Here is a 16,465-nt window from a genome sequence, read left to right as displayed (position 1 = left end):
CAGCGCCACTACCACTACCACCACCAGCAGCCCCAGCGCCACTACCACCAGCAGCAGCAGCCCCAGCGCCACTTCCACCACCACCAGCAGCAACAGCCCCAGCGCCACTTCCACCACTAGCAGCAGCAGCAGCCCCAGCGCCACTTCCACCACTAGCAGCAGCAGCAGCCCCCAGTGCCACTACCACCAGCAGCAGAAGCAGCCCCAGCGCCACTTCCACCACCACCAGCAGCAGCAACCCCAGCGCCACTACCATCACCACCACCAGCAGCAGCAGCAGCCCCAGCGCCACTTCCACCACCACCAGCAGCAGCAGCCCCAGCGCCACTTCCACCACCACCAGCAGCAGCAACCCCAGCGCCACTACCACCACCACCAGCAGCAGCAGCAGCCCCAGCGCCACTTCCACCACCACCAGCAGCAGCAACCCCAGCGCCACTTCCACCACCAGCAGCAGCAGCAGCTCCAGCGCCACTACCACCAGCAGCAGCCCCAGCGCCACTTCCACCACCAGCAGCAGCAGCCCCAGCGCCACTACCACCACCACCACCACCAGCAGCAGCAGCAGTCCCAGCGCCACTACCACCACCAGCAGCAGCAGCAGCCTCAGCGTTACTACCACCACCACCACTATTACCACCACCACCAGCAGCAGCAGCAGCAGCAGTCCCAGCGCCACTACCACCACCACCAGCAGCAGCAGCAGCAGCAGCCCCAGCGCCACTACCACCAGCAGCAGCAGCAGCAGCAGCCCCAGCGCCACTACCCCCAGCAGCAGCAGCAGCAGCCCCAGCGCCACTACCACCACCACCAGCAGCAGCAGCCCCAGCGCCACTACCACCACCAGCAGCAGCAGCAGCAGCCCCAGCGCCACTACCACCACCACCACCAGCAGCAGCAGCCCCAGCGCCACTACCACCACCACCACCAGCAGCTGCAGTAGCAGCCCCAACGCCACTACCACCAGCAGCAGCAGCCCCAGCGCCACTACCACCACCACCACCACCACCAGCAACAGCAGCCCCAGCGCCACTACCATCAGCAGCAGCAGCAGCAGCAGTCCCAACGCCACTACCACCACCACCACCACCAGCAACAGCGCCACTTCCACCACCACCAGCAGCAGCAGCAGCCCCAGCGCCACTACCACCACCACCACCACCACCAGAAGCAGCAGCAACTCCAGCGCCACTACCACCACCAGCAGCAGCAGCAACCCCAGCGCCACCACCACCACCACCACCAGCAACAGCAGCCCCAGCGCCACTACCACCACCACCAGCAACAACCCCAGCGCCACTACCACCACCACCAGCAGCAGCCCCAGCGCCACTACCACCACCACCACCACCACCACCAGCAGCAACCCCAGCGCCACCACCACCACCACCACCACCACCAGCAACAGCAGCCCCAGCGCCACTACCACCACCACCAGCAACAACCCCAGCGCCACTACCACCACCACCACCAGCAGCAGCAGCAGCCCCAGCGCCACTACCACCACCACCAGCAGCAACAGCCCCAGCGCCACTACCACCACCACCAGCAGCAACAGCCCCAGCGCCACTACCACCACCAACAGCAGCAACAGCCCCAGCGCCACTACCACCACCAGCAGCAGCAACAGCCCCAGCGCCACTACCACCACCACCAGCAGCAGCAATAGCCCCAGCGCCACTACCACCACCACCAGCAGCAGCAGCAGCCCCAGCGCCACTACCATCACCAGCAGCAGCAGCAGCAACCCCATCGCCACTACCACCACCACCAGCAGCAACCCCAGCGCCAGTTCCAGCAGCAACAGCCCCAGCGCCAGTTCCAGCAGCAGCAGCCCCAGCGCCACTACCACCACCACCAGCAGCCCCAGCGCCACTTCCATCACCAGCAGCAGCAGCAGCAGGAGCAGCAGCAGCCCCAGCGCCACTTCCAGCAGCAGCAGCAGCAGCAGCCCCAGCGCCACTACCACCACCAGCAGCAGCAGCGCCAGCGCCACTACCACCACCAGCAGCAGCAGCAGCCCCAGCGCCACTACCACCACCAGCAGCAGCAGCAGCCCCAGCGCCACTACCACCACCACCACCAGCAGCAGCCCCAGCGCCACTTCCACCACCACCAGCAGCAACCCCAGCGCCACTACCACCACCACCACCAGCAGCCCCAGCGCCACTACCACCACCACCACCAGCAGCCCCAGCGCCACTTCCACCACTAGCAGCAGCAGCAGCCCCAGCGCCACTTCCACCACTAGCAGCAGCAGCAGCCCCCAGTGCCACTACCACCAGCAGCAGAAGCAGCCCCAGCGCCACTTCCACCACCACCAGCAGCAGCAACCCCAGCGCCACTACCATCACCACCACCAGCAGCAGCAGCAGCCCCAGCGCCACTTCCACCACCACCAGCAGCAGCAGCCCCAGCGCCACTTCCACCACCACCAGCAGCAGCAACCCCAGCGCCACTACCACCACCACCAGCAGCAGCAGCAGCCCCAGCGCCACTTCCACCACCACCAGCAGCAGCAACCCCAGCGCCACTTCCACCACCAGCAGCAGCAGCAGCCCCAGCGCCACTACCACCAGCAGCAGCCCCAGCGCCACTTCCACCACCAGCAGCAGCAGCCCCAGCGCCACTACCACCACCACCACCAGCAGCAGCAGCAGTCCCAGCGCCACTACCACCACCAGCAGCAGCAGCAGCCTCAGCGTTACTACCACCATCACCACTATTACCACCACCACCAGCAGTAGCAGCAGCAGCAGTCCCAGCGCCACTACCACCACCACCAGCAGCAGCAGCAGCCCCAGCGCCACTACCACCAGCAGCAGCAGCAGCAGCAGCAGCCCCAGCGCCACTACCCCCAGCAGCAGCAGCAGCAGCCCCAGCGCCACTACCACCAGCAGCAGCAGCCCCAGCGCCACTACCACCACCACCACCAGCAGCAGCAGCCCCAGCGCCACTACCACCACCAGCAGCAGCAGCAGCAGCCCCAGCGCCACTACCACCACCACCACCAGCAGCAGCAGCCCCAGCGCCACTACCACCACCACCACCACCACCAGCAGCTGCAGTAGCAGCCCCAACGCCACTACCACCAGCAGCAGCAGCCCCAGCGCCACTACCACCACCACCACCACCAGCAACAGCAGCCCCAGCGCCACTACCATCAGCAGCAGCAGCAGCAGCAGTCCCAACGCCACTACCACCACCACCACCACCAGCAACAGCGCCACTTCCACCACCAGCAGCAGCAGCAGCCCCAGCGCCACTACCACCACCACCACCAGGAGCAGCAGCAACTCCAGCGCCACTACCACCACTAGCAGCAGCAGCAACCCCAGCGCCACCACAACCACCACCACCAGCAACAGCAGCCCCAGCGCCACTACCACCACCACCAGCAACAACCCCAGCGCCACTACCACCACCACCAGCAGCAGCCCCAGCGCCACTACCACCACCACCAGCAGCCCCAGCGCCACTACCACCACCACCACCAGCAGCAGCAGCAACCCCAGCGCCACCACCACCACCACCACCAGCAACAGCAGCCCCAGCGCCACTACCACCACCACCAGCAACAACCCCAGCGCCACTACCACCACCACCAGCAGCAGCAGCAGCCCCAGCGCCACTACCACCACCACCAGCAGCAACAGCCCCAGCGCCACTACCACCACCACCAGCAGCAACAGCCCCAGCGCCACTACCACCACCAACAGCAGCAACAGCCCCAGCGCCACTACCACCACCAGCAGCAGCAACAGCCCCAGCGCCACTACCACCACCACCAGCAGCAGCAATAGCCCCAGCGCCACTACCACCACCACCAGCAGCAGCCCCAGCGCCACTACCATCACCAGCAGCAGCAGCAGCAACCCCATCGCCACTACCACCACCACCAGCAGCAACCCCAGCGCCAGTTCCAGCAGCAGCAGCCCCAGCGCCAGTTCCAGCAGCAGCAGCCCCAGCGCCAGTTCCAGCAGCAGCAGCCCCAGCGCCACTACCACCACCACCAGCAGCCCCAGCGCCACTACGATCACCAGCAGCAGCAGCAGCAGGAGCAGCAGCAGCCCCAGCGCCACTTCCAGCAGCAGCAGCAGCAGCCCCAGCGCCACTACCACCACCAGCAGCAGCAGCCCCAGCGCCACTACCACCACCAGCAGCAGCAGCAGCCCCAGCGCCACTACCACCACCAGCAGCAGCAGCAGCCCCAGCGCCACTACCACCACCACCACCAGCAGCAGCCCCAGCGCCACTTCCACCACCACCAGCAGCAACCCCAGCGCCACTACCACCACCACCAGCAGCAGCCCCAGCGCCACTACCACCACCACCACCAGCAGCAGCCCCAGTGCCACTTCCACCACCACCAGCAGCAACCCCAGCGCCACTTCCACCACCACCAGCAGCAGCCCCAGCGTCACTACCAGCAGCAGCAGCAGCAGCAACCCCAGCGCCACTACCACCACCAGCAGCAGCAGCAGCAGCAACCCCAGCGCCACTACCACCACCAGCAGCAGCCCCAGCGCGACTACCACCACCACCAGCAGCCCCAGCGCCACTACCACCACCACCAGCAGCAGCAGCAGCAGCAGCAACCCGAGCGCCACTACCACCACCAGCAGCAGCAACAGCAGCAACCCCAGCGCCACTACCACCACCAGCAGCAGCCCCAGCGCCACTACCACCACCACCAGCAGCAGCAGCCCCAGCGCCACTACTACCACCACCACCACCAGCAGCCCCAGCGCCACTACCACCACCACCACCATCAGCAGCCCCAGCACCACTACCACCACTACCACCAGCAGCAACAGGAACCCCAGCGCCACTACCACCACCACCACCAGCAGCAACAGGAACCCCAGCGCCTCTTCCACCACCACCACCAGCTGCAGCAGCAGCCCCAGCGCCACTACCACCACCACCAGCAGCAGCAGCCCCAGCGCCACTACCACCACCAGCAGCAGCAGCCCCAGCGCCACTACCACCATCATCATCAGCAGCAGCCCCAACGCCACTACCACCACCACCAGCAGCAGCAACCCCAGCTCCACTACCACCAGCAGCAGCAGCAGCAGCGCCACTACCACCAGCAGCAGCAGCAGTAGCAGCAGTAGCAGCAGCCCCTGCGCCACTACCACCAGCAGCAGCAGCGCCACTACCACCACCACCACCACCAGCAGCAGCCCCAGCGCCACTACCACCACCACCAGCAGCAGCAGCGCCACAACCACCACCAGCAGCAACCCTAGCCCCACTACCAGCAGCAGGCCCACTACCACCAACAGCAGCAGCAGCAGCAGCGCCACAACCACCACCACCACCAGCAGCAGCAGCAACCCCAGCGCCACTGCCACCACCAGTAGCAGCAACAGCCTCACTACCACCAGCAGCAGCAGCCCCAGCGCCACTACCACCATCATCATCAGCAGCAGCCCCAACGCCACTACCACCACCAGCAGCAGCAAACCCAGCTCCACTACCAGCAGCAGCAGCAGCAGCGCCACTACCACCAGCAGTAGCAGCAGCCCCTGCGCCACTACCACCAGCAGCAGCAGCGCCACTACCACCACCACCAGCAACAGCGCCACTACCACCAGCAGCAGCAGCAGCGCCACAACCACCAGCAGCAGCAACCCTAGCCCCACTACCAGCAGCAGGCCCACTACCACCACCAGCAGCAGCAGCAGCAGCGCCACAACCACCACTACCACCAGCAGCAGCAGCAACCCCAGCGCCACTGCCACCACCAGTAGCAGCAAAAGCCTCACTACCACCAGCAGCAGCAGCTTTAGCACCACTACCACCACTAGCAACAGCAGCTCCACTGCCACCAGCCGTCGCAGCAGCACCAACAGCACATCCAACACCAGGAGCACCAATACCAAAACCAGCAGCGGGAGGCGCAACTCGCCCTCTATAAGGCCTACATTCGTAGTAAGTTCCTTCATGCAAGTGTGATATATTGCTCCGCAGCTTCGTCTCTGCGCGGGAGGTATTGCCTTCATCGCCTCTCATATTTCTCCATGTCAAGCTGGGTGTTTGGTCCAGTAAATTTGAGCGTCTCTTCGCCATGTGTCACTGGCTTCAGAAGATCTCGCGCCTGCCTGCCCCCCATCCACTTGAACATCTACGTTCCGAGTCCCACCGACCGGATATGCCAGACGGACTTCCAAGGCGTCGCCAGCTGTCTTAGCCAGGGCCATAGGTGCATGTTCACAGCTTTTCCTTCGCTTTCCTGGCCCTGCCCCAAATCCCGTTGTCTCTTACGTCCCTCCGTGGGAGGAGGCTCTCACATGTGTAAACGTAGAATTTTCGACGCCATACCACAGGCAGAAGGATTTAGAGGGTTGACTCCCACGACTGTTGCAAGCCTGGAAGCCTCTATATACTCGGGTCACTTTGAGGTTAACAGTGATTGTTGTTGTTGTTAAAGACTCGCTACCCGGAACAATGTTCCAAGTAGCACGGGCTATGGTGAGCCCGTCTACCGTTAACAGTGATGTTTTCAGAGATCAGTCGCCTTTCACCTCGGCGGCAGCATGCTGTATGCGCCTTTGTACTTTTGCCAGAAGTGAAAGCTCCCCACTCGTTTACTCCAGACTGGCGAGGAAACTTTCCGATCTTGCTTGCCCTGCGCTCCTTCGACAATCGAATCTGCCCATAGTAGGAAAACAGCATGTCAAGGATTTGGACTGATGGAATGATGTTCGACGACCTAACGCTTAGGGAGCATAACCAAGCAAGTATTGCGTCGGCCAGAAAACTGATTGGATGGATTACGAGAACCTTCAAATCCAGATCCACTCACGATGGTTGTACTCTTCAAATCACTTGTGTTGTCCCGTCTTGAGTACTGCTCAGTACTCACTTCCCCCTTCAGAGCAGGAGAGATTGCTGAAATAGAGGGAATACAGAGAACATATACGGCACGCACAGACGCGATAAAACACCTAAATTATTGGGATCGTCTCAAAGCTCTCCAAATGTACTCACTAGAAAGAAGACGAGAGAGATACCAAATAATATACACATGGAAAATACTGGAGGGCCAGGTCCCAAATCTGCACAGTAACAACGTACTGGAGTGAACGATATGGAAGAAAATGCAGAATAGAACCAGTGAAGAGCAGAGGTGCCATGAGCACAATCAGAGAACACTGTATGAACATCAGAGGTCCGCGGTTGTTCAGCGTTCTACCAGCGAGCATCAGAAATATTGCCGCAACAACCGTAGACATCTTCAAGAGAAAACTAGATTGTTTTCTTCAAGGAGTGCCGGACCAACCGGGCTGTGGTGGGTATGTGGGCCTGCGGGCAGCTCCAAACAACAGCCTGGTGGACCAAACTCTCACAATTCAAGCCTGGCCTCGGGCCGGGCTTGGGGAGTAGAACTCCTCCCAGAACCCCATCAACCAGGCATCAGCAGGTAACAGGTATCCTACCCCTCAGCACTTGTGTGCACACCACTACTGCCCTACACCTCGTGTCTTCTCGACGTCCGCAGGTACACCATTACAAGGTGTCTCAGATTCGCATGGAGTTGCAGAGGTTCCTTGGCTCCTCGAGGAGGTCGGTGTTTCTACAGAGTTCTGTCCCATGTAGGGATTATCGGGACTGTGGGGGCGGATGCTATGGCTGGGTTGGTGCCCAGTCACAGAGGCAACTCACGTCTGTCTCTAGATCTTTCGGAATTCTCCCGCAGCTCCGGGCGGCCTACCGTGCATGCTGGGAGGTGGAGTTGGCACCAGCCCTTCTGGTATCGTCCCTGGGACTAGAAGGACGGAGTCCTCTCTGCGTCCGTGTACCTGGCATCGCACCAGATGCAACCATCACCCACTTTCGGATCGGGCATTCTTGCCTAGCAGCGCACCTCCGTCACCTTCGACTGGTTGATTCTCTACTGTCTGTGGTGCCCGGACCAGGAGGATATTGTGGAACACTGCCCAATATTTTATGCCGCGCGGACAAGGCTTCAGTGTACCATTCGAGGGTTACAAATATCCTGTCTCACTGTTCACATTCTCCCAGACGGGGCTGGAGGGAGGGACGATAATGACAGATCTGAGTCTTCGCCATACCATTCCATTCATCGGCTATATCCATAGACTGAAGATGAAGATCATTCTATTTCAACATTTCATGAAGCCGGGTTGCCGGGGCGCATCCGATCCTACGATCGTCATCGCCCGTAAATCAACCACTATCAGCAGCAGCCCCCATCACCACCAACAGCAGTCCTACCATCAACAAAAGCAGCAGCAGCGCCCCCACCACAACCACAACCACCAAGAAGAGCAGTAGCAGCAGCACGACCACCACAAAAATCTGCAGCACCACCATCAGCACCACCACCACCACCACCACCACCACCACGGTGGATTTGAGGAGGTTCTTAAATACAGGGGTCTTTTTTTTCCTTCGTAATATCTGGTATCCTCTCAGTACATGATTCACATCCTTGCATATTCGTTATTAATACAAAACTAAAGTAATGATAGACTAATATACCTCATGAACACGCAAATACGAATAAATCTTACAGAACTTACCTGAGGGCCACCATCTCCTATTGTGGCATGTTGAGCTTGGTGGTGTTGCCCCTTAATTAAGTACATTACATTGAACCATTTAAAGAAGTGGTCTGAATCAATATCTTCTAATTTGTTCAGAACTTTAAACTCAGTCACTGGGGGGATTAGAAAAGGGGGGGGCGCCTTTTGTTAGTGTGATGCACGTATTGGAGGGCTTAGCTAGCTAATATAATATGGGACAATGATAGACCAGAGAACAAATGTACTCATACGGAATAATTTACTCTGTGAAATCAGCCCTGTCGTGTCTGAAGTTTAGTTATTTTTAGTCTTAAGGCCTCTGGTACGAGAGCTGACTTAGTTCAGTGGTGATTTTTGTCTTTCTGCGTTGAACTTCCTCCAAAGCAAATATATGCTTTTAAAGGAATGATTTCCATGCTTGGATAATGTAGTCCAGATGGGGGGCGCCCAAGACCTATACAGCTGAGTTACCTCTTTATTTTCCTTGAATTCAAAACTTTCTTTTAATTATTCCTAAAATTTGGGTAGTTATTTTTTGCCGCAGCTCCTACTTGTTGAGAAATTTTCAACGCTTGATGGATCATAACTGCCAGGTCCTTCATCAATCTGCTGCATGGTAGTCATGGTAGTATTGTTGATGCTAGTGATGATGCACATTGGTATGTCTTACATGTAAGGTATTTTCCAGTCTTCTTACCATTTGTGGCTTTTATGTGGGTCGCTTTGTAAGGTTTCAATATAGATGTTGCTTGCTACTTTGTCATAGATCTTTGTCATCTGGAAATGTGATACGATTTACAATATTCTCATCAATTTCGTTGTTGTAATAACAAAATAAAATGAAATCGCGCACTTTACCACTCAAAGTACTTTTCTATTCAGATTACAGAGACCCTTAGTTCTCCTTGTTTTAATAATTTTTTTTATTCATTCTAGTATTTTGCCCTTTGCATATATTACACGATGAATGCTGCAGAGCCCAGGCACTGGCCACCAGCTGAGCCCAGCTCCTAGGAATGGGTTCCCATATATGATCTTGGTTTAGGAAAATCGCAATAAAACATTGATCCAATAATCAGACGTTTAATCTCATAAATGTCCTAAAATGGCGACGATAATTGCATCAGATATTTACAAAGCAATAATTTGTGCAATAAAAATCTTTGTTTTATTTTTCATGTTACAAATCAGTATAAAATGAAAATATCTCTCTTTATGATGTTACATATAACTAGATCCTAACAGTCTGCTTTTCTGTTTGTCGACAACAGAAACCAGTCACCAAGTGGATTGTTGGAAACAAAAGCAAACTAAATAGAAGTTATATGGAATGACAACTTGATAATTATGTGGTTTTGATTAGGATGATGGATAGCTCATCGTCTGATCAATGACGTCAATAACTGTGTGTCATCAGAAAAACACGGCGCCGAATTGGCTTACTTGGCTGCATTTTGACCAATCGGCGAGCCCTAGACCAAAGGGTGATTGACCCGAATGAATCAGTGTATGTATGTATGCATCTATTAACGCATACATGCATCTACTCAAGACATACATATTATGCACAATAGTCCAATTTAACAGAAGGGGTTTTTAAGAGGAGCGAACATCTTTACAGCAATTGTCTAAGTGGAATTCATGATACAAATTGTTAGTTAATACTCGCGTGAGAATGCTTGTTTAGGGGAAAGGTGTGGTAATGACAGCATGAGAGGTATCGTAGGCGAAGGAGAGAGATCCGGTAAAATACCAAATCCAGGAAAGCCAGAAAAGAGTTAAGAGTCAAGGTAGACCCAAGACAAAGTCACCGGAACTGAGCCAGCTCTAGAAGACTCTTATCAGTGCCGGCTAGAAAGTCAAAACACATCCTGCAGGGTTTAGCCAGACCAAAGAGTCAAGCTAAACCCAAGAGAGACGAGACATAATACACAATAGAGCCAAAGGCAGAAGAGCCAGGCATATGTCAGTCAAGCCAGACACAGAATGGAAGTGTGTTAAGTCAGGTGCGTGAGAGTAAAATCAGACCCTTAACCAAGGTAGTTAAGCAACGAAACCTTAGCTTGGACTAGAAGTTTTGCTAGGATAATAAAATGGGACATAATTGTCCAGCTAGGCCCAGGAGAGCCCAGTAAGTCACTCAAGTGCAACCAAAGACTCAGCAGCGCAAAGTCACACTCAGGAGAAGGCCCCAAGAAGCTGGCCTTTTGTTAAGGTGATGCACGTATTAGAGGGCTGGCCATCGAGCCAATACGTACCTAGCTGGCTAATATAATACAGGACAATGACAACAGAAAACAAGTATACTCGTTGGGAATAATTTACTATAATTAAACTGTGGCAGTGTGGATTGACCCCGTACCGTGGGGTCAACCTTTTTAACTAATGCTCTCATTAGTAGGCCCGTTAATTGGGTTAAATAGTAATACTTTATTTTATGATTTACTTACTGAATTAACTCGGCTCCCAAATTATTAATTTTCTAGACCAGTATATCGCTCAAAACCGATTCTTCAAATGCATAATTAGCTTTAGTAGCTACTTTTACATTTGTGTAAAACGAGGTCCATAGTAGACTTCGTAGTTTGAGTGCAGAGTTATGACTGCCAGTCGCTTGGCACATAATGTTGGGTGGTTCATGTTGTCGTTAGGCCTCGTCTCTGATAATTACTGCATGTTTTCAGACGTTCTGGAAAAACTTATATATCGAAACTATATATGAAAGAAAGTACCGCATTGGGTAGAGAATAAGACATGTACGTAGTTTGTTGTGAAGCCGTGACATGCTCCTTCAAGTCTCACACACATATACAGGACTCGTGCACCTCTCACCGCACCGTCTTCAAACGCTGCTTTCAGATCATCGATGAAGATGACCGTGTACCCCTTAAGACCATAATATGGGATGAAAACCGAAAGAATACAAGGCAGTAAAAATATGTTAAGGTTCCCTGATAGTTTCCTCTATTAAAAACTAATGCAAAATAAATTTTAATTTACTGTTAACATTGTAGAGATGCTCTACCGAACACGAGTCTCGCATAGATAAAACGTTTGGCGGCTAACAGACGAGTAAAACAGTTTCACTGCTAACTTTTCAAACTAAAGGTGAAGAACTTTAAGGGATGATCGAGACGTCAGACATGGTCAGGCTTGAACACATGAAGTGTAAAACTGAAAGTTGTGTCATGCGGCCTCGGTACAAACTACGATCACTCAAGTTACATAACATGAGAGATGTAGTATGTGCAGCAGTCAGCTGATAGTCCAGAGAGTTCTACTTCGACTCAATGGTACACAGTGAGAGTTGAGTTGGGGCTGTCAGAAGGGGTCAAAAAGTATCAACACCGAAGACATGAAAATATAAGAAGAAAAATACACGGAGATAAAGGTAATTTCGTTTTACGGAAGGATAGGGATATTAGAAAGGAGTTGGTGGGGTAAATAAGGAAGCTTAGAGTAAAGAGAAAATTCAAGTCAGGGATGGACGAGGATATAAATAACATTAAGGCATCAGCCGCATCAGGCAGGCGAGAGCCGGAGTTCCACCTGAAAGCAAAATTCTAAACGCAGCCACCCAGCCACAGACTCGCCCGGCTCGTTTGAGGGAATAAACATCCTGTTATTGTATTATTATCAGATGTGTGTCGCATCTTATGCATGTTTCCAATCAAAATTCTTAAGGTCACTGCTGATCTACAAAACAATTTTATAAACATATTTGTAAATTTTCAGTCGTGTTTACACCAAGAAAGTTGAGTATATGACAACATTTTGGAAGCCAACTTCACAGCCCGGGGTGTATATTGGGGCTGGGAGCTGGCTGTGAGAGATGTTAGAGGTAGCGCTTCATAAGTATATGGATAAGACAATTGAACATTATAAGAGCAGGTGATGCAGGGGAGGCAGAGCGGTGCTCCATGGCCCCATCCCATTAGTAATGCTGCTAAAGATTGCAGACTACTTTTGCATCACAAAGTTAGAATATTTATTTTATTTAAATTTATAATTGTTTCACTTTTGTTTAAAAAAAACATTCAAATTAGTAATTTCCATCTTTACTAAATTCTAGTTCATTACGAAAATAATAAATATGAATGTAGGAGGGAAGGCGGGACGGGGCCCTCACGTCTCCGGGCCCAGTGCTCACGTGTGCCCGACTCGCCACAACGCCCACTGCTGCCCTTCACACTCTGCTAACATTAGCATTAAATGTCAGAATTTGTTAGGTTTATTAATATTTGTTCGTGAGGCTTAGAAGACAATTTCAAAATGAGGAATGAGCATTTGAAGACCAGTGTTGCCCGGACACGCGTGGAACCCCAAGCCGCCCGGCCCAACACACACTTACACACTACTAAGTCACAATATTCAACTCACAACAAGAGAAATAAACCTGAAGGGAAACTTAGCTCTTGAGATGACATCAAGACGTCAACACACTTAACTTTACACGGAAGAATAAACTACATAAAAATAGAAAATGTATCTTTGTGTATCCATAAGATGTATGTACAACACATGCATATGCTCCAATTTAGTTATAGTATATAATATGCACTACTTTAATCACTATTTTATTAAATTTGATCTAAAAAGTTATTTTTTGTTAAAGTATGGCCATGAAAGTGGATAATTTGGCAAATATTTTGGCTGCGAGATTGAGGGTGATGTAAACTTAGCAAAATAGGAGCATACACAAATCTTTGTTATAGTTTCTGTACTCTTAGTTTAACAACTTTAAAACCTAGCCCCTGAAATATGTTTCTTTCATGTTTTCGAGTGCTAAATACTAACTGGAGAAAATTTAAGAAAAGTTGTATTTTATTTGACTTTTTACACAAACCTCCCTTGTCTCCAGTGCCACCAACTCCATTGCTTTCAAAATCAATCACAGAACTTTCCTTGTAACAACACTTGTCCATCTTGTCATGACAGCTTCTCAGCTGCCAGTCATACGCAATACAAATATTTCTCTTACACATCATACAATTTATGTTTTGGAAAGCAGTTTACAATATTCTGCAGACTATCAAGAGCCAATATGAGTTTTCATTCTCATGTATGATTTGCCTCACAATAACTATCTTTATATACCTTACACAGCCTTTCCTATGTCCTCACAGGGGATATATATACACCGAGCTGTGTGTTGTGGTTCTCTGTGTATACGCCCACAGTTTACTTTACTCCTGAACTATGTTCAGGATTACATTATACTTTCTGGTTGTCAGTAATCTCTTGCTGCAGTCTCAGCAAACTTCCAGAGGTTGACAGGACATAAGGTCAACACTAGACGAAGCTATATCCTCCTCTCTTTGTCCTACCATTGTCCATTTCCTTTGCATCATAGTTTCCAATTACAACTTTCAAACTCCTAGACCAACAACGCTGGCACAGTCATTTCATCTCCACAGCCGCCATCACTTCTCCACATCATCATCCCACAAACACTCATGTCTTTTACCCCATCACCCCCACCGTCACTTCTCTCACTATCACTATATCCCTCGTCGGACCAGAAGCAGGACAACCCGAACAATATATTTTGCTCATCAGCATATTACACTGAGCTCACGCGACCTCAACAACTCCACCACAACACTCATTATGAGCCTCAAACCTCAAATCTTCTTTACTCTGTGAAAAAATACTTATATAAAACGAAACTAAGAGATGTGAAAGCTTCATCTCTGATTAATGACTCTTCACCACACGGAACACTTCTTCATCGGGTTCATCCTACTTCCAACTGGGCAGTTGTATGACCTCGCAAAATCCTCTGAATTGGAGAGTGGGCCCAGAACGCGGATGGGTCCTAGCGAGTGCACTGAGGAGCGTATCTTGGAAAGGGCATCCTCGGGGCGCATGGTGCCGCACCATATCCTGGCATAGTTGAGGAAGAAGAGCTGGTCGTGATTCAGTTGGATCCCCGGCAGCAGCTTCTCCTCTCCGTTCCTCATAACCCACTGACGGTACGCCTGCAAAGAAAGAAGAAATGAGGCAGGGAAATTACCTTTACTAATATACACTCACGCGACCTGATATTATTAAACATATCCTGACACCAACAGAACGAGTAGGAGACAAATGTCGCCCCAAGCCTTTACATGCCCGCTTAGGAAATGTTTGATCCAAATTACGATCTCAGTATATATGCAAGACTGCAAAATTTCTTTCAAAAGTGCCTATGCACAAACAATAAGAATCTATCAAAGATCACATCATTTCTACAAACAACCAGAATATCCTGACCAGAAATATAAAAATAATCAATAGATACAATGACAGTGATTAGCTACTCTGCTCTACTGTGACCACTGATATGCGTGGATTTTTTTTACCTCCTTCTGCTGGGGGTGAATGTTGACCCTCCTTTATATTTCAGTGACTCTAACACCTCATAGAACCACTGGGATTTTCACCCACCTTGAGCTTCTTTGCGACACTTGACCTAGCTTACAGAACATGTGTGTAACCTATGACCTACCCTGTATGCTTGTTTGATGCCACCATTGTCAGCTATGTTCTCTCCCTGCGTCATGCGACCGTTGATGAACTGGTTGACCTGCTCCACCTTGTACCCGGAGTACTGGTCGATGATGCACTGGGCTCGGTCCCTGGGGGGAAGTGGGAGAGGTTTAGTTTGTTCATTTACTTTTATCATTACTCTGGCACAAGGTATCGCACAGCTGGAAGTTATTTTCATGAAGTACTATCTATTCATTCAATAGATAGAACTTCATGAAAAACGGACTGCTCAATTAGAAGATATTACGAGACACATTTTTTACTGTAGATATATACAAGAGTTCTTACATTCCTATAAAGCCACTAGCACGCATAGCGTTTCGGGCAGGTCCTTAATCCTAATATTTCCTGCAATACGACCCACCAAATCGTTTAACATTGGCACCATTTCATTACAACTGATGCATTTGTGCACTTTAGTGCTAAATATTAGTTAATATGGAATTATTTTGTTGTGGGTCACATCCTGAGGAAGGTCAGGTGTTGGCCCGAGAACTTCCATAAGCATAACAGGATCAATATCCTGTTATTACTTTTTTTTTTTACTTTGTTGACTCTTTTTGTTAAGAGGCAACATCTGGCTCAATGACATTAAGATCATGATTACATATACATCATTCTCAAAATTTCATAACACAACGAGTGAGAGTTTTAGTTTATTAATCAGAACCTACGAGGAACAATATTATGAAGAGATTGACAAAAGCTGAAGGGAATCTAAGTTTAGTGTACCATGAGTTTCGTATGTGAAAGAGAATGGGTCCAGGAGATCAGAGAACGGCTTCGGTAGCCAGGTAGCCAGGGGGACTGCAGAACACCGTCAGAGAAATGTAATAAAAGGATGATTTATGATTTTAGGGAGTAGGGGTTCAAAAGGGCCACAAATGTAATTTTGCCACGTCATACATATATCGACTACCAAATCCTACGAATTCAGTTTCAAGATAATTTATGACAAACTGGTAGGTTTGTTATAAGAAAGCTTTTGAGCATGTTTTGAAAGAATCTAAAAAAAACTTGTAATTTTAGTGATGGCAGCTGCAAGTTAGGTGACACTATGAGACTGCGGTTGTGAGACGTCTCACCTGAAGGCCTGTACGGTGCGGTTGTTCCACCACTGCTTCAGGTTGCCGCCCTTGTCAAACTGTCGTCCCTTGTCATCGAAGCCGTGGGTCATCTCGTGACCAATGACAACACCGATGCCACCATAGTTGAGAGACTTGGGAAGGTGCTGGGAGTAGAAGAGTGGCTGCAGGATGCCCGCTGGGAACACTGTGGGAGAGAAACCTTGTGTACACCCGCCGTGTCTTTATTTCTCAAGACACAACGCACATTATCTGTAGAAACAATCCTGTTTTATCTCTATAAATATTTTT

The 16,465-nt window shown here is 51.4% G+C and overlaps 1 protein-coding gene across 1 annotated transcript in view; it reads right to left on the bottom strand.

Annotated features, from left to right (window-relative positions):
• Positions 1-9,627: 9,627 nt before the first annotated feature.
• Positions 9,628-16,465, bottom strand: part of LOC123749589 (neprilysin-1) — a gene marked incomplete at its 5' end in the record, with an annotated part of 11,533 nt that continues 4,695 nt past the window's right edge. The window contains 3 exon segments of the mRNA XM_069329886.1: positions 9,628-14,539; positions 15,049-15,178; positions 16,175-16,361. Of these exon segments, the coding sequence (XP_069185987.1) occupies positions 14,267-14,539; positions 15,049-15,178; positions 16,175-16,361 (590 nt within the window).

Source organism: Procambarus clarkii, chromosome 23, assembly GCF_040958095.1.
Source record: "Procambarus clarkii isolate CNS0578487 chromosome 23, FALCON_Pclarkii_2.0, whole genome shotgun sequence".
Taxonomy (NCBI): Eukaryota; Metazoa; Arthropoda; class Malacostraca; order Decapoda; family Cambaridae; genus Procambarus; species Procambarus clarkii.
Note: the sequence above shows the minus strand (reverse complement) of the source record. Positions and strands in the feature narration are given on the sequence as shown.